General features: G+C 42.5%; 1 protein-coding gene across 1 annotated transcript in view; it reads left to right on the forward strand.

Moving 5' to 3' along the window:
- The window catches only part of LOC123450752, a 37,003-nt gene extending 25,087 nt beyond the window's left edge, over nt 1–11,916 (forward strand). The window contains exons 2-4 of the mRNA XM_045127855.1: nt 7,140–7,507; nt 7,606–7,847; nt 11,676–11,916. Coding sequence (XP_044983790.1) covers nt 7,140–7,507; nt 7,606–7,847; nt 11,676–11,679 — 614 coding nt within the window. The 3' untranslated portion in view covers nt 11,680–11,916. The remainder of the gene's footprint in view (nt 1–7,139; nt 7,508–7,605; nt 7,848–11,675) is intronic.
- The last annotated feature ends 6,906 nt before the right edge of the window (nt 11,917–18,822 follow it).

Consider the following 18,822-nt stretch of genomic DNA (forward strand, 5'->3'; position numbering starts at 1 on the left):
ACGACAAAGCCCACCTTGTTACCCTTGATGGCAACTACATGATGTGTGCCTTGTTGCCCCTACTGTCACTGGGAAAGGTCACCACACGGTAAGAACCCAAAACCAAGCACTTCTCCCATTGCAAGAATCATAGATCTAGTTGGCCAAACAAAACCCAAGACTCGGAGAGACTTACAAGGATATCAAATCATGCATATAAGAAATCAGCAAAGACTCAAATATATATCATAGATAATCTGATCACAAATCCACAATTCGTCGGTTCTCGACAAACACACCGCTAAAGAGGATTACATCGGATAGATCTCCATGAAGATCATGGAGAACTTTGTATTGAATATCCAAGACAGAGAAGAAGCCATCTAGCTACTAACTACGGACCCGTAGGTCTGAAGTGAACTACTCACGAGTCATTGGAAGGCCCTCCAACTCCAAAGTCCCCTCCGGCAGGGCACCGGGAAGAGTCTCCAGATGAGATCTTGCGTAAATGGAAGCTTGCGGCGGCGGAAAAGTATTTTCGTGGATCCCTTCATTTTTCTGTATTTTAGGGAATATATAGGCGAAGGAGCTAGGTTAGGGGGGCGCCAGGGAGGCCACAAGCCTGCTGGCCGCTGCCCCCCTGGTGGCGGATAGGGGGCTTGTGGGCCCCCTGTAGCCCTCCTGGCTTGGCCCTCAAGCCCCCTGATCTTCTTCCGTTCGGGAAAAATTTATTTTGGGGATTTTATTCCGTTTGGACTCCGTTCCAAAATCAGAACTGAAAAGAGCCAAAAACACAGAAAAACAGGAACTGGCACTTGGCACTGAATTAATAAGTTAGTCCCAAAAAAGATATAAAAGGTACATAAAACATCCAAAGATGACAAGATAACATCATGAAACCATCAAAAATTATAGATACGTTTGAGACGTATCGACTTTGCAAAAATTCACGTCCTCTCCTTCGACGTAGTCGCGGATGTGGTTGGAGCGTCGTTTGATGTGTGTGGTCTTCTTGTGAAACCTTGGTTCCTTTGCTAAGGCAATGGCACCAGTGTTGTCACATAACAGAGTTAATGGATCTAGTGCGCTCAGCACAACTCCATGATCTGTCATGAACTGCTTCATCCAGACACCCTCATTTGCTGCCTCTGAGGCAGCCATGTAGTCCGCTTCACATGTTGAATCTGCTACGACGCTCTGCTTGAAACTGCACCAGCTTACCGCACCCCCATTAATAATAAATACATATCCGATTTGTGACCTAGAGTCATCCGGATCGGTGTCAAAACTTGCCTCGACGTAACCTTTTACGATGAGCTCTTTGTCACCTGCATAAACGAGAAACATTTCCTTAGTCCTTTTCAGGTACTTTAGAATATTCTTGACCGCCTTCCAGTGATCCACTCCTGGATTACTCTGAAACCTGCCTGCCATACTTATGGCCAAGCTGACGTCTGGTCTAGTGCACAGCATTGCATACATGATAGAACCTACGGCTAAAGCGTAGGGGACGGAACTCATTTTTTCTCTATCTTCTGCAGTTGCTGGGCACTAAGTCTTACTCAATTTTATACCTTGTAATACTGGAAAGAACCCTTTCTTGGATTGATCCATTTTTAACTTCTTCAAAACTTTATCAAGGTATGTGCTTTGTGAAAGTCCTATCAGGCGTCTCGATCTATCCCGATAGATCTTAATTCCTAGAATGTAAGCAGCTTCTCCTAGGTCGTTCATAGAGAAACTTCTAGTCAAGTAATCCTTTATGCTCTCCAAAAGCTCCACGTTGTTTCCAATCAGCAATATGTCATCCACATATAATATTAGAAATGCCACAGAGCTCCCACTCACTTTCTTGTAAATACAAGATTCTCCAACCACTTGTATAAACCCAAATGCTTTGATCACCTCATCAAAGCGCTTATTCCAACTCCGAGATGCTTGCACCAGTCCATAAATGGATCGTTGGAGCTTGTATACTTTGTCAGCATTCTTTGGATCGACAAAACCTTCGGGTTGCATCATATACAACTCTTCCTTAAGAAAACCGTTAAGGAACGCCGTTTTGACATTCATCTGCCAGATTTCATAATCGTAAAAAGCAGCTATTGCTAACATGATTCGGACGGACCTAAGCATCGCTACCGGTGAGAAAGTCTCATCTTAGTCAACTCCTTGAAATTGTGAAAAACCCTTTGCCACAAGTCGAGCTTTATAAACGGTCACATTACCGTATGCATCCGTCTTCTTCTTATAGATCCATTTGTTCTGAATAGCCTTGCGGCCTTCAGGTAGTACTTCCAAAGTCCACACATTGTTCTTGTACATGGATCCTATCTCGGACTTCATGGCCTCCAGCCATTTGTTGGAATCCGGGCCCACCATTGCTTCTTCATAATTCGCAGGTTCATTGTTGTCCAACAACATAATTGATAAGACAGGATTCCATACCACTCAGGAGCAGTACGTGATCTTGTCGACCTACGAGGTCCGGTAGCAACTTGATCCGAAGTTTCATGATCATCATCATGAACTAGCTCCCGAACCGGCGCCGCAGCAACATGGGCTTCCCCTTGCCCCGTGCCACCATCTAGAGGAATTAGATGTTAGACAACCTCATCAAGTTCAATCTTCCTCCCACTTAATTCTTTCGAGAGAAACTCCTTCTCCAGAAAAGCTCTGTTTTTAGAAACAAACACTTTGCCCTTGGATTTGAGATAGAAGGTATACCCAACTGTCTCGTTTGGGTAACCTATGAAGACGCACTTTTCCGCTTTGGGTTCCAGCTTTTTACGCTAAAGCTTTTTGACATAAGCATCACATCCCCAAACTTTAAGAAACGACAATTTTGGTCTTTTGCCATACCACAGTTTGTATGGTGTCGTCTAAACGGATTTTGATGGTGCCCTATTTAAAGTGAATGCAGTTGTCCCTAATGCATAACCCCAAAACGATAACGGCAAATTGGTAAGAGACATCATAGATCGCACCATCTCTAATAAAGTACGATTACGAGTTCGGACACACCATTACGCTGTGGTGTTCCAGGCGGTGTCAACTGTGAAACAAATCCACATTGTCTTAAGTGAGCACCAAACTCGAAACTCAGATATTCACCCCCACGATCAGACCGTAGGAACTTGATCTTCTTGTTATGATGATTTTCAACTTCACTCTAAAATTGCTTGAACTTCTCAAACGTTTCATACTTGTGCTTCATCAAGTAGACATAACCATATCTACTCAAATTGTGAGTGAAGGTGAGAGAATAACGATATCCACCGCGCGCCTCCACACTCATCGGATCACATACATCGGTATGTATGATTTCCAACAAGTCACTTGCATGCTCCATTGTTCCGAAGAACGGAGTCTTAGTCATCTTGCCCATGAGGCATGGTTTCGCACGTGTCAAGTGAATCAAAGTCAAGTGACTCCAAAAGTCCATCGGTATGGAGTTTCTTCATGCGCTTTACACCAATATGACCTAAGCGGTTGTGCCATAAAAACATGGCACTATCATTGTTAACTCTAACTCTTTTGGTATCAATGTTATGTATATGTGTATCATCGCTATCAAGATTCAATATGAACAATCCTCTCACATTGGGTGCATGACCATAAAAGATATTAATCATAGAAATAGAACAACCATTATTCTCTGACTCAAATGAGTAACCGTCTCGCAATAAACAAGATCCAGATATAATGTTCATGCTTAACACATGCACTAAATAACAATTATTTAAATTCATAACTAATCATGATGGTAACTGAAGTGAAACTGTGCCGACGGCGATTGCATCCACCTTGGAACCATTTCCCACACGCATCGTCACTTCATCCTTCGCCAGGCTGCGCTTATTCTGTAGTTCCTGTTTCGAGTTGCAAATATGAGCAACAGAACCGGTATCGAATACCCAGGCACTACTACGAGAGCTGGTGAAGTACACATCAATAACATGTATATCGAATATACCAGATTTTTCCTTGGCCGCCTTCTTATCAGCCAGATACTTGGGGTAGTTGCGCTTCTAGTGACCCAGACCCTTGCAATAATAACACTCTGTTTCAGGCTTAGGTCCAGCTTTGGGTTTCTTCGTCGGATTGGCAATAGGTTTGCCGCTCTTCTTTGAATTACCCTTCTTTCCTTTGTTGTTTCTCTTGGAACTAGTGGTCTTATTTACCATCAACACTTGATTCTCTTTACAGAGTTCTGACTCTGCGACTTTCAGCATCGCGAATAACTCGCCGGGTGACTTGTTCATCCCTTGCATGTTATAGTTCAACACAAAGCTCTTGTAGCTTGGTTGTAGTGATTGAAGAATTATGTCAGTGATAGACTCATGCGGGAGTTCAATCCCCAGCTCAACTAGACGGCTTGAGTACCCAGACATTTTGAGCACATGTTCACTGATAGCAAAATTCTCCTCCATCTTGCAAGCATAGAATTTATCGGAGGTCTCATACCTCTTGATCTGGGTGTTCTTCTGAAAGATAAACTTCAACTCCTGGAACATCTCAAATGCTCCATGATGCTCAAAGCGACGTTGAAGTCCCGACTCTAAGCCATACAAGACTGCACATTGAACTACTGAGTAGTCCTCCTTGCGTGCTAACCAAACGTTCTTAACATCTTGGTCAGCCAAGGCGGGTGGTTCATATCCTAGCACACCATTAAGGACATAATCCTTCTTCCCAGCTTGCAGGAGCAACTTAAGATTACTAGCCCAGTCTACAAAGTTGCTTCCATCATCTTTCAACTTAGCTTTCTCTAGGAACATATTAAAATTCAGGGTGACTGTCGCGTGAGCCATTGATCTAAAACACAAATATTTTCAAAGTGGACTTAGACTATGTTCAAGATAATTAGAGTTTAACTAATCAAATTACTTGCTAAACTCCCACTCAAAAAGTACATCTCTCTAGTCATTTGAGTGGTACATGATCCAAATTCATTAACTCAAGTCCGATCATCACGTGAGTTGAGAATAGTTTCAGTGGTAAGCATCTGTATGCTAATCATATCAACTATACAATTCATGCTCGATCTTTTTGGTCTCATGTGTTCCAAGGCCATGTCTGCACATGCTAGGCTCGTCAAGCTTAACCCGAGTGTTCCGTGTGTGCAACTGTTTTGCACCCGTTGTATGTGAACGTTGAGTCTATCACACCCGATCATCACGTGGTGTCTCGAAACGACGAACTATAGCAACGGTGCACTGTCAGGGAGAACACAATTTCGTCTTGAAATTTAGTGAGAGATCAACTTGTAATGCTACCTTCATTCTAAGCAAAATAAGGTGCATAAAAGGATTTACATCACATGCAATTCATAAGTGACATGATATGGCCATCATCTTGTGCTTCTTGATCTCCTTCACCAAAGCACTGGCATGATCTTCTTTTCACCGGCGCCACACCATGATCTCCATCATCATGATCTCCATCAACGTGTCGCCATCAGCGTTGTCGTGCTACTTATGCTATTACTACTAAATCTACGTCCTAGCAATATAGTAAACGCATCTGCAAACACAAACGTTAGTTTAAAGACAACCCTATGGCTCCTGCCGGTTATCGTACCATCGACGTGCAAGTCAATATTAACTATTACAACATGATCATCTCATACATCCAATATAACACATCACGTCCTCTCACATATCACATCACAAGCATACCCTACAAAAACAAGTTAGACGTCCTCTAATTTGTTGTTGCATGTCTTACATGGCTGCTATGGGTATCTAGTATTATCGCATCTTACATACGCAAAAACCACAACGGAGATGTGCAAATTGCTATTTAACCTCTTCAAGGACCGCCTTGGTCAAAACCAATTCAACTAAAGTTGAAGAAACCGACACCCGCCAGTCATCTTTATGCAACGAGGTTGCATGTCAAGCGATGAAACCAGTCTTTCGTAAGCGTACGAATAATGTCGGTCCGGGCCGCTTCAATCCAACAATACCGCCGAATTGAGAAAAGACTAAGCAGGGCAGCAAATCAAACATCACCGTCCACAAAACCCTTTGTGTTCCACTCGAGATAACATCTACGCATGAACCTAGCTCATGATGCCACTGATGGGGAACGTTGCATGGGAAACAAAAAATTTCCTATGCACACGAAGACCTATCATGGTGATGTCCGTCTACAAGAGGAGATTTGGATCTACATACCCTTGTAGATCGCACAATAGGAAGCGTTAAGAAACGCGGTTGATGTAGTGGAACGTCTTCACGTCCCTCGATCAGCCCCACGAACCGTCCCACGAACCGTACCGCGATCCGTTCCGATCTAGTGCCGAACGGACGGCACCTCCGCGTTCAGCACACGTACAACTCGACGATGATCTCGGCCTTCTTGATCCAGCAAGCAAGATGGAGAAGTAGATGAGTTCTCCGGCATCTTGATGATGCTCTGGTGGTGGTGAGGATCTAATCCTGCAGGGCTCCGCCCGAGCTCCGCAGAAATACGATCTAGAGGTAAAACTATGGTGTCTAGATCAGAGTTGCACGTGGTAAAAGTTGTCTCAAATCAGCCCTAGACCACCACTATATATAGGAGGGAGGGGGAGGAGGCTTGCCTTGAGGGACAAGCCCTCAAGGGTGCACCGGCTAGGAGGAGAGGAGGATTCCTACTCCAATTAGGATTGGAAAGTGGAGTCCTTCTCTGCCTTCCCACCTCCCCTTTTTTTTCTTTGGTTTTCTTCACTTGGCGCGTAGGCCCTCTTGGGCTGTCCCACCAGCCCACTAAGGGCTGGTGTGCCACACCACTACAAGAAATATGCTCATACATGACATTTTTTAAGACGTCGTTGATGAATTTGTCATAAATCTATGACGATTTCATTCGAGATTGTCGTAAACCGTTTGAGGGGATCAAATCTACATATAAATTACGACGATGTGAGTCAAAAATGTCGTAACCGCATAAGATGAGATCGTCATAACTTTTACGACAATTATAAAAATGTCGTAACATGTTTTTAGCACTTATATATTATTTTAAATAACACATGTCTCGACCAATCAGATTAGAGTCCACGGATCACCCTATTAAAAACGATCTGAGCCGTCCAAGTCATACAGATCCTACGGCCCACACCCCCTCACCCTCTCATCCCTCCTCTCTCTCCCCCGCGTAGTGAACCCTAGCCCATCCTCCTCCCTTCCAGATCGCAGCCGCCACCTCCCCCAGATCGCAGCCGACGACCTCCTCTCCTATCCCCACCACACCGGCGACCTCTTCTGCTCCAGCCCCACCGTCGACATCCAACCTCCGCTCTGCAACCCGCCGCAGTCGCCCCCACCCCTATCTTCTCCTTCTCCTTGTCTTCCTAGGAGGAAGACCCGAGATCCAACCCCAAATCTCCCTCTGCAGCTCCCAAATCTTCACCGAGCATCGACCATGCCGGCCTACTGACCGATCGCGGGAGGACCTGCAGGCGGCTACACAGGCTTTGTTCGACGGGTTCGGGGCCCCCGGAATGCATGCCGCCGCCACGCAGCTGCTGTTCGGGCAGGTGAGCCAAGAACCACCAGTACTCCCAGCTTTGGCTTTGCTCCGTGCTTCATCAGTCGCACTAACAGAACTCTGCTTTCTTTCCCCCATGCATCCAAGGCCGGCTCAATGCCACCTCCAGCGGCGCAGGGCGGGGTGACGGCGGCCGCGCCACCGCGGCAGCGGCAGCGGGCGATTTTCCACCCACAATCCGCGGGCCAAAACACCCGGGGAGCGAAGCACGAAACCGAGAGGCTCTCCTCCCCTCTCCTCTCCTCTCCTCTCAACCGCGGATCTACCACCAGTTGCGCACTCCGCGCGAGGCTCCGGCCTTCCGCTCCTCCAAGCTCTTCCAGCATGAGGTGAGCTCCTGGTTCCTCCCCTCCCCTCCCCTTCGATTCCAGCACTGCCGCATAGCTTCCTCGTGCATGCCAATGGGGAATTTTCTTTCATTTATGCTAGACTAGACTAGATGCACGCGTCGATGGTGCTCAAACTGACACCCATCTCGAGTTGATTAGGACAATCTAGGGGATTTTTTCGCTGGTTGCATGCGTGCCTGAGCGAATGAGGCAGGCTGGAGCAGGATTGATCAGTGGATCAGGCTCTGTATATATCCGGTAAAGGCAGATGCGTAGATGCGTGTTCCAACAATGGCCTTCAGTCAGGCATCGGAGCGAGCCAGCGAGCCAGCGACTCGGATGTGCGTCCGGGGAATGCCATTTTGATTTGATGGCTGGAGTGAATCTGATCCATGGACGCTAGCCGCATGAGCTCGATCCCGTTGACCTCTGCCCTGTGGTCGGGGTTGCTGACAGTGGCCGGTTCCCTGCTCCATCATGCCTGTTGCATCGAATATTTTGGTTTGGACAGTGGTCTCCAGTGTGTGATTACAAGTAGATTTTATATGCATTTTGCGGCAGTGTGGGACGCTGGGACTGTACTCGGCTACAATGAGCCCATGACAGTATTGGGAATAACATATGTACTGGATTAGTACTACTAGTCGTCAACCCGTGCACCTGCACTGGCTAGAAATTAAGAAACATATAATTAATAAATAAATAAAAGGGAATATTCATACGCATTGTCTCGCCAACTGGTACACCTATATTTCAGTAGTCTTTGCTTAATTGGATATACGTTGTATGCGCATTTGTGTACATCACACATATATGTATATGAGATGCCATATTTAGATAGAATTTTTTCCATCGAGGTAATGGTAAATCTAATATATGTTCTTGCATGAGAGTTATAGTAATTATAGTAGTCTACCATTCATGATGTTAATGTGAATGAAGAAGTTATATCGATTAATTCTATCACGGTAATTCTAAGCTTCATATCCATGAATGGTTCAACTTCTTCACAAACATGTCTATAATCAAAAAGTTACCTAACTAAAGCAAACATATGCTCATGTTATTTCTGTCCACATCAAATTCATCCAGTATCAAAATCAAACATAAACTTTTATTAATTGATATAAGCTTGAGATGAATTGCTGCATGAAGTTTGACAAACATGTACACATAAAGTAAGACATAGACCTCTCCTGGATAAACATATAAACGCATATCAAGCCATGATTAACAAAGTCCTATACCGGATCTGGATATTCTCGGATGCTTGACATCTAATCTAAATATAGTACATGCAATAAAAGGTATGTGTATCTCATATTTATGTAGTACCACATTATGCCACATACATTTTAATTTGAACTGTGAAATGCGTAGTAGAATTTCCATTCTTACCAATGTTGTAGATTAATTACTTTGACAGTTCAGTTGGGATGAGCCAATTATGTAGTTTAGAAACATTAGAAATATATACGCTCACTTATAATAGTGATACTCTTCATATTGAAATCAAATTGTCGCATTCTAGGGAAGGGATAATTATTTTTTTGGTTATGTCAATATGATTTAACGATGAAAAGAAATAAAGAGGCACATGCCGATATGTCAATTTGATGTCTTATTCTATATATCTAGAACATACCATTTAATTGATGGCATAACTTGCCTTGAAGATACAAAGCCACATATTATTATTTGGTAACACAAACAAAGTTCAGTTGGATCGCTTTACGATATTTCCTCCACTGCATAATAGGAAACGGGAAACTGCAAACTACTAATTAAATATCAAATTACTACTTGCTAAAATCAAAAGATAAAACAGAGGTAATATGAGTCATAGTAGTTTTCACTTCTCTACGCGTTATTTTTTTACATTAGAACATAGCTCAATTCTTAATGATTTAAACATAGATAAGCTAACTTATTTTTTTACATATAACCCAAGGCAATGTAACTTGTGTATGTGGTGTGTACAGATACTTCTACAACCTTAGTAGAGAAAAAATTGCCGAGAGTGTAAGAAAATGCCCTAAAGCCTATTGGAAATCGGGTCTAGCTTTGCAACTAATTTTGGTTCACAACATAGTTTATAGGACTAACTTGATACATACTCATGTGTCCACGAATAGTTCCCAAATAAAAAATTAGTATAGTGAGCATATAAAACATATAGATTAGTAGGTTAACACATATGCTTTAAAATGGGTTGGAAATTTCATGTGCAAAATAGCAGTATACCACATATAGTACGCTTGCATGGGCAACATAATTAAAAGCAACACTCTTGTGTTGGTCTTAACATCTGCGATCATACAAAAAATAGAATTCGCGTTGGGGCACTGAGCATAGAACATGTATGAGCATAGAACATGTATGCTATGCATTATATAAATTTGTCGATGCACCGCACATGATTGGGACTAACATGCAATGGTAATGATTAAGCACAACGGAACAAAGCAAGAATCGTCCGATGATAAACTGCTAACTATATGTTTGCTCGGGGCATCTGTGAGAAATTGCTTCACCTGGTAATACGCTGGATTGTAAGAGACCATCCGATACATCTCAATATTCATAATCCAAATGACGCGGTTGCTCCTGTTGTTGGAACTTTGGCGTTGAAATTTTCTCCTTCTCTCTATTGTCTGCCAAATCGGGAACCACATTAGATAGATATAGACCAAGAAGAATAATCAAAGACTATGATTGTGGCTCCGCGAAGGAGTTCCGTGGGGTGGTACACAAAAAATGTCTATGTAATATGCGACGGTCTAGAAAATCAATCTGCATGGTCCCTTCTTTTTTTAAGAAAAGACAGGTATTGGATGAGAATATACAGGTTGTAAATAGGAGAAATTAGTTTAGTAAGTATCACATGCATACGTTGTTCGCCTTCTTGTATTGATTTCTTCGAACCTAACCTTGATACCACAGCACATAAGGATGGCGGTCTCCGGCGTTGACCATCCCATCCTCATGTGTGCGTAGTATTCACTATAGCAGGTCATGTTGTATATAGACATGGTCTATTCACTTTGAATGTGAACAATGGCTGGGCATTTGGGCCGGTGAAGAACAAAGAGAAATTAGGAACAACTTTTGATGGCCAGCATTACTCCATTCTTCTTAATTACCACTTGCAGTACTGGCTTGTATATTCTCGTCTTGGTGGAGATAGTTTCTTGTGCTTGTATTTCGTGCTCTCGCTGCCACCTGGTGTTGCACAGATAGATGAGACAGATGGCAAAGTGAATCAGACGAAATCAACACTAAAAAAAATCATTGTACAACTCATGAATGCATCATAAAAAAGTAGTAAAGGGAGATACTGAAGCAGATCCATGCAGAATAATAGCCAAACCTGCCCACCTTTAGTATTAACACATCTATGCAGAATAATTTTTACATTCGATGTATTAGCTTGATGTGTTCTTCCTGTAGCTGCCTAAAGTTATTTACATGGTTCTGTGGTCTACTTAACAATATGATTGTTTTCTTTATTCTATATTTCTGCCTCACCAGGCCCTTGGGTTATCTCTGCTTTATTTGTGTGTATGTCCATTTGTTTTTTTCCAAATTTTCTGAAATTTCACCATGAACATTTTCTTTTTTGCATTCCTGAGTATTTGCCAATTTAACCTGCATATTTGATGTTTGGTCGTGTATTAAGGTACTCATGGGTTTCTTTGTTCTCACAGGATATAGTTTTGCATGCCTTTTGGGAATATTAATATGTTGCCAATTGTTGCTTACAAGCTATTGGATCCATCATTGTCTAATGTTTGATGTTGTGTACACCTTATTCTTATTTTTGCACAGGTGAAGTACGAAGCCAAGTGTGAAGCTATGAAGCGTATGAATAAAGAGTAGCATATGTGTTGTAATAGTAGGCAGTAGTAGGCATATCTGGGTTGTGGTGTAGTGTAAAGATTGTAATAGACAAATTTAATGTTGGTTTGGACGAATTTCATTTGCTCCCTAGCCTGTTTGAAATATTGATTTTGAATGTGATTTGAATACTTATGAAATGGCAACATGACAAGGGGACCATGTTATGATATTTATTTGACAAAATATGAAATTTCTGACGTGTGGGACTAATTTTGAGATCAGCATGACATGTGGGAGGTGTACAAAAATAAAACAGCCAAAAAAGAAAATCAGTAGAAAGTAAAAGGTCACAAACCAAAATTCGAAAAAAATATACTAAAGTGGTTGTAAATAGGCTAAGGCCCAAAAAAAAGCCCAATAAGAAAAATCTCAAAAAAATAAAACCAACCCATGTGATCAATTAAAATGGGTTGGGCTGATTTCAACCATGACGTTTTGATTTCGTCGTAATTTTGCCACGTAGGGCTGCCACGTAGGACTGGGTTTGATTGCTAACGACGATTTAGGATCGTCGTAAAGGTTATGACAATCCAGGAATCGTCGTAAAAATTACGACGATTTCGATAAAAACGTCAATGCTGTTCATTTGTGACGCTCCGTTTTCGACGCTTGGTTTTTCGTCGTGAGATCGTCGTAAATTAAAAACCGTGAGGATGTAGCGACGAAAAAATAGCATCGTGTATTAGCATATTCCTTGTAGTGCACCTAGGGCCATTAGGCTTCCCCCGGGTGGGTTGCCCCCCTCCCGGTGAACTTCCGAAACCCATTCGTCACTCCCGGTACAGTCCCGATAATGCCCGAAAACCTTCCGATAACCAAATGAAGCCATCCTATATATCAATATCATTTCCCGAACATTCCGGAAACCCTCGTGATGTCGGTGATCTCATCTGGGACTCCGAACAACATTCGGTAACCACACATAAAACTCAACTATACTAAAACATTGCCGAACCTTAATTGTACAGACCCTGCGGGTTCGACAACTATCTAGACATGCCCCGAGGTACTCCTCAGTCAATATCCAATAGCGGTAACTGGATTCCCATATTGGATCCTACATATTCTCCGAATATCTTATCGGTTCAACCTGAGTGTCAAGGATTCATATAAACCCGTATGTCATTCCCTTTGTCCTTCGGTATGTTACTTGCCCGAGATTCGATCGTCGGTATCCGCATACCTATTTCAGTCTCGTTACCAGCAAGTCTCTTTACTCGTTCCGTACACTACAAGAAATAAGGTCAATTATGACTCTCTATATTGGTCATTGATTCGTCATTGTTGTCGTTTATTGACCTTTTTTTTTACCAAATTTACAACGTCAACAGTTGGCCGTCAAGAATGAAGAAACTTGACCTTTCTGATATTTCGGTCATGAGATCTACGACAAAAATGTTATGGTCATTAAATCTTTGACCAAAATTTTGGTCAAGGGTAAGTACCTAAGCCACGCAGGATCTTACATGGCACGCCTACGTGGCCCGTGAGAGCCCACGTAATATCTGACATGGCATGCTGAAGTGGCACATGCGATGACATAGGATCCTACGTGGCATCATTTTCAAGCCGGTTCTACTTGGGCCCAACTGGCCCAACCTAATTGATTGGCCCATTCCTTTTTGTATGTCCATAGCCAATTCGGTCCATTTATTTTCAAGGACATAATCAAATTTGGTCCATTTAATCTAACACCATAATCAATACAAAACTTATTTGGCTCAAATTTATTTCAAAAGGTTCAGCTCCAAAAAATCACGTTTCTGAGATAAGGAATGACGTGATGAAATGCAAGCTAAAATATAATATTTACAAATGAAATACATCTTCATTTCTGCACCACGTATCATAGAAAATATAATATACATCATCTGTCGACTCTACACACCTAAGACCAACAAGTCATGGCCAAAAAGTTCACGCAAAACTTGATCTATCACATGGATGTGAATTAAAATGAGACACAAATCATCTTCTTCCCTCTACTTCCGAGTAGTTGTATTGTAGAACATCCTGTCATTTCGAACGATAAAACATTAGAAACATACAAAATATAATGGAGACATATGGCAGTTTTACATTAAGCAGTAAACATAAGCAAGATAGAAAGGCTTGTTTGCTGGCAGAAATAAGGTGGGCAATAGGTTTATTTACTTGAATGGATTTACAGTACAACCCTTGAACAACAACATACATACAAGAAACCCCATGAAGAACGCTCACTTGAATCTTCTTTATATTTTTCTTGCATAACAGAATGGGGGAAAGAACATTACCTGGCAGAAATATCAACAAAAGCATACAACCTGGACAGTGCAGGCTAGATCTAGAAGAGAAAAAAAGATAACATATGCAGAAAGTGAGATTGAGCTGTACATTACCGAAGAAAAGAGAAGGCTGCACATTACAGAAAACAGAATCGAGTTACATATATTTGATATGGTATGCTAGTGCATACTTCCAACTCATACAGGACGCACATACGCAACAAATTTCAAGCAAGCAGAAGGCATTATTTCTGTACAAGATCTATGCTAAGAAACAATATTTCCATTTATGCAAACCAAAGGAATGGAAATTACACACCATTAAGCAATACGTGTCATTTATGTTGTTAACAGACTATCTAACATTGTGGTAATCAAATCACTCTAGTGCTTGAGACGGGCTAGATATGTCACTTTATTTGATAATAACAAGCAACTCACAAGTGAAACTATTCATCGGGTGAAATATTTAAGCAGGTCAATTAATTACCAGATGATTGCAGCTCCTACACTGCCTAAGTAGACCACTCTTATAAGACATATTAGTAGAATACCTAACATATGAGTTTCTACAGGGCATTGATCGTGACAAGGAGGTGCTACTGATCATTGACGTATAGTTTTGCACATAGTATATATATTGGGGTTTGTTTCCAGTTCCCATTGGGTAAAAACCACAACAGAAATTCCTTAAATTTGGTTGTACCCAATGTATTACAGTAAGCTGATTATGCTTATAAAGTATGGAGCCGTATAGAATACAACAGTGCCTGGTGGAAATACAGCAGTGCTGTCCGTTGTTCTGCTTGCCGTGGGTATCCGTTCTGTCTGATTGCACGAACAAGTATATGCAAGCTGTGCTGACGGCTGCAGTGTACGTTAGATGGTTGAGTTTAATGCTGAACGGGACAGGAAGGAAAGGATTTCTAGCAGTGAAACAATGCATACAGAGACCGCTAGTATTATGCTACATACCAAGTAATTTGCTTATTATATTTGAAAATTTCTGAGAATAAAATATGACATTGTTAATTTTAGCTGATATTAGAGAACAAAAAAGAATGATCTACTACAGAAAATAGATATAGATTAAAATATAAAAAGACTGGAATACTTGGCGAGTTATTATTTTTAAAATATCTGAAAATGGAGTGGCATCCTCGATATGATGTGCTGTCATGCTATTGCGACAAAATTATTAAATCATGTAACCATGGAACGGTCGGAAGGAGGAAACAACCAACGGTTTTGAAAATGCAGTCGCATACTCAATATGATGTATTGTCATGCTATGGCGATAAAACAGATTAATTCCCTATGTATGGGAACTCAAAATGAGGAAATGGCCAAAGGGTTCGCAATGCCTCCTAGCATGCTAGGACCGTGGGTATCGAGAAAATTGAAATAAGTCAATTCACACAATAATTTTTGGTGCATGGTTAGTTGATCGATGAAAATTTTGGTTGGACTGATCACAGTTTTGATTTTTGATTTTTGTTTGTTTTATCCACGGGCCGAGATGGCCGAATTTCGCCACAATAATACAGGGTTGTGTCTGATCATCACAAAGATTGACGCACAGGATAAAGAGCACCATGGAGCTCGGTCTCCAAACAACATTTTCGCAGCAAACTCACAAATTAAAAGCAAGAAGGCCAAACACGTAAATATAAGATACGATACTGTCGTACTAATGAAAAGAAGGAAACTATGGTTACTGAAGGATCTCACATAGCAGAAGGGGAGGATTTCACCTGCAATGCTCGCATGTAGTTTTTCCAATGACAGTTGCTGGCATCGGCTAATCCACCTAAAAGAGAAGATCAATCATTTGATGCATATGTATTTGACTAACCTGGCATGCATCATATACCAAAATTACAAGGACCGATGTTTAAGTATGGGAAGAGATTCATACTTTGGACCGATGTTTTAGTATGTTGCACTGGGTGAACTAATTGACTTATGAAGAATAATGCATATAACAACAGAAAACTTGCATTTCACACATGCTAATGGAAGATATAAAAATATTCTATTGTCACATACGCATAGTCAACGATAGCACATGTCGTCGCCTTTAATTGAGTTAGTTGTTAGCTGTTACTGATGATACTAAGAATTTGGTACATATATTATTGGCCGACCAAATATTCATAGGAGTAAAGTGGAGAAGGAAAAGACTTATAATTATTATTATTATTTGGGGAAAGTCGTCGGAGTATTTTGGAAGATAAACAACAGAGTTAACACTGTATCTCTTTTGTTATCCTTGAAGGCTTGAAATTACAATTTTGAAGTATATAAACGTCATACCAAATACCAACTTCATGAATTATCACATATTTACTGATAACTGAAATACTGAGAGTAAACCAAAAGTCAAAAGCAACATGTCAGGGTTGTTTAGATGGGTACTGAAAAATAAGCATTACAGAATTAATACATGCAATTAAAGATTTTGATTTTTGGGCTGGTGTTAAGAAGTAGGCATCCGAGCATTGAACCTTGGGTTAGCTATTTGTTCCTAATGCTAGCACACATGGTGGATACCTTCCTTATTTGACCCCATGGCTAAGAACTTGCGCAATAACATGTACACCACTGACCACTATGCAGTGTTAATGATGAGTAGATGCAGATACTCACGTACCTGTCCCATAGTTAAAGGCAACGCAGTCTTTTCTGGAATACTTCAATCCACACATCCAACAACGAGTTTTTTTTAGCTGAGCAGCAAGCTTTTGCCTCCAGGACTGCTTGCAGTGAGAAAAGAAAGGATAACTGAAATTCAGTAAAGAAGTTTGGTGCAGAAAGAGCACTACTCGATGGATGAAAAATATAAATAGATCTGATCATGTAGACTCGTTATGCATGGCCCTTCATGTCATCTTTTTCAACGCACTGATACATTACCCTTTTTTCAGTAAAGAAGTTTGGTACACCACTGACCATTAACTGTTACTGATGATACAACGCAGCATGCAGAAGCCGGTGGCCAGCTCCATGGTGTCGGCGCCCTTGTACACTGCATCCATCAGCACCACATGTACGTCACCACAGCTCGCCGCCGACCGAAGATGGATCCGTGGCCGCCGACCAAAGATGGATCCGTGGCTGCCGACCGAAGATGGATCTGGCTGGGCACGCCCCTACTATCCGCCGCCTCGAGAAGGACAGGGCTGCCGGCTGGGTGCGCCCCTACTATCCGCCTCCTCGAGCAGGACAGGGCTGCCGGCTGGGCGCGCCCCTACTATCCGCCTCCTCGAGCAGGATATGGCCCGCGCCCTCCTGCTGCCGTCGCCGTCCCATCCGTGCCATGCTATAGAAAAGGGAACGAAACGAGGAGATGGTGAGGTGAGGAGGGAGAATTTGTGCAAGGAATGAGTGGAACTACCAACCTGGGATAGCCCGGTGCCGGATCCGCAGGCTGCTGGACTCGCCGTCGCCGGAGATGAGGTGGCGGTCGAAACCCTAGCTAGCCACGGGGAACAATGAAGGGCGGGAGCGCGGATTCTGGACGAAGGGGAAGGAGGCGTGGAGCTTGGGGAGCTCGGGGGAGTGCTTCCCGTTGTCGGAGCTCACCGGAATAGGCCGGCGTGGGTGGTGGCGGCGGCGAGGGAGAGGGGATCGTGGAGAGAGAGGAGCCAGGTTACGAGACAGAGAGGAGGGGGGTGACGCTGGAGTTAGGTGGGCTCTCTCTCGTGGGCTCATATTCTTTCTCCTTTTCTGTATGGATGGATGGAGGGATGTGGGGGTGGAGAGCTAGATGGATAGATGGATGGATATGCGCCACGTCATCGATCCGTGGAACAAATGTTTCCACCAATAGGAATCAAGCTCATGAAATTGTGTTCTTCTTTTTATTTTTCTTCTAATTTTTTCTACCCTCTTGACCGACAAAGGAGGGCAAGTACTAACTGCATCCACATCGGTGAAGGATCCAGCGGCCTCTGGCCTCGTCTCCATCGAAGAAGCACTGAGGTGAAGGCCACCGAAACCCTAGCCACAATGTTTCCACGAATGAGAAGTAACCTATTGTGTGGCTGTTTCCACCCTCAAGTGAAGACGAGGTGTCGTTCATGAAGGGGGTCACACTCCGGAGCCACGTGCCGGACGTCTAAAGCTATTTTTGCCATTTAAAGAGTTTTCTGCCAAATCAGAACGAAATCAGATGGTATCGGAAGCAAATCGGTCAAACAATTTTGCACAAGGGTGCATCTTGGAATGGCAAACAATGTTGCTAAAGGGAGTTTTCATTTTCTTTGGACGTAAAATTCATTTTCCATTTGTGGCCTTGTCGACACCTATACAAGACACATTGGCAAAATTGTTGAGTTTTCTGCCCAGTCACCTCTGTTTAAGCCTATGACCTTCTTAATTTTGTCATGGAGGAGCTAGAATGCGGGCATAAATAGAGCTACACATGCCAGTGACCATTTTGGGCAATGGGATTATGACCTTCTTGATAGAGATGGTCAAAATTTTATACGGTTTGGACCCTCTTAGACACCTCATGACCTTTTGTATATTTTAGTCATAGATCTATGACCAATAAAACCGCCGTCAATATTTTTTGTCATAAACGAGCTTATTTCTTGTAGTGGTAATACAGGATCCCGTGACTTACACTTAGTCACATTCCTTGCAAGGCTTGTGTGTGATGTCGTATTACCGAGTGGGCCCCAAGATACCTCTCCGTCACACGGAGTAAAAATCTCAGTCTTGATCCATACTAACTCAACAGACACCTTCGTAGATACTTGTAGAGCACCTTTATAGTCACCCAGTTACGTTGTGACGTTTGA

The sequence above is a fragment of the Hordeum vulgare genome, chromosome 4H (genome assembly GCF_904849725.1).
Source record: "Hordeum vulgare subsp. vulgare chromosome 4H, MorexV3_pseudomolecules_assembly, whole genome shotgun sequence".
Taxonomy (NCBI): domain Eukaryota; kingdom Viridiplantae; phylum Streptophyta; class Magnoliopsida; order Poales; family Poaceae; genus Hordeum; species Hordeum vulgare.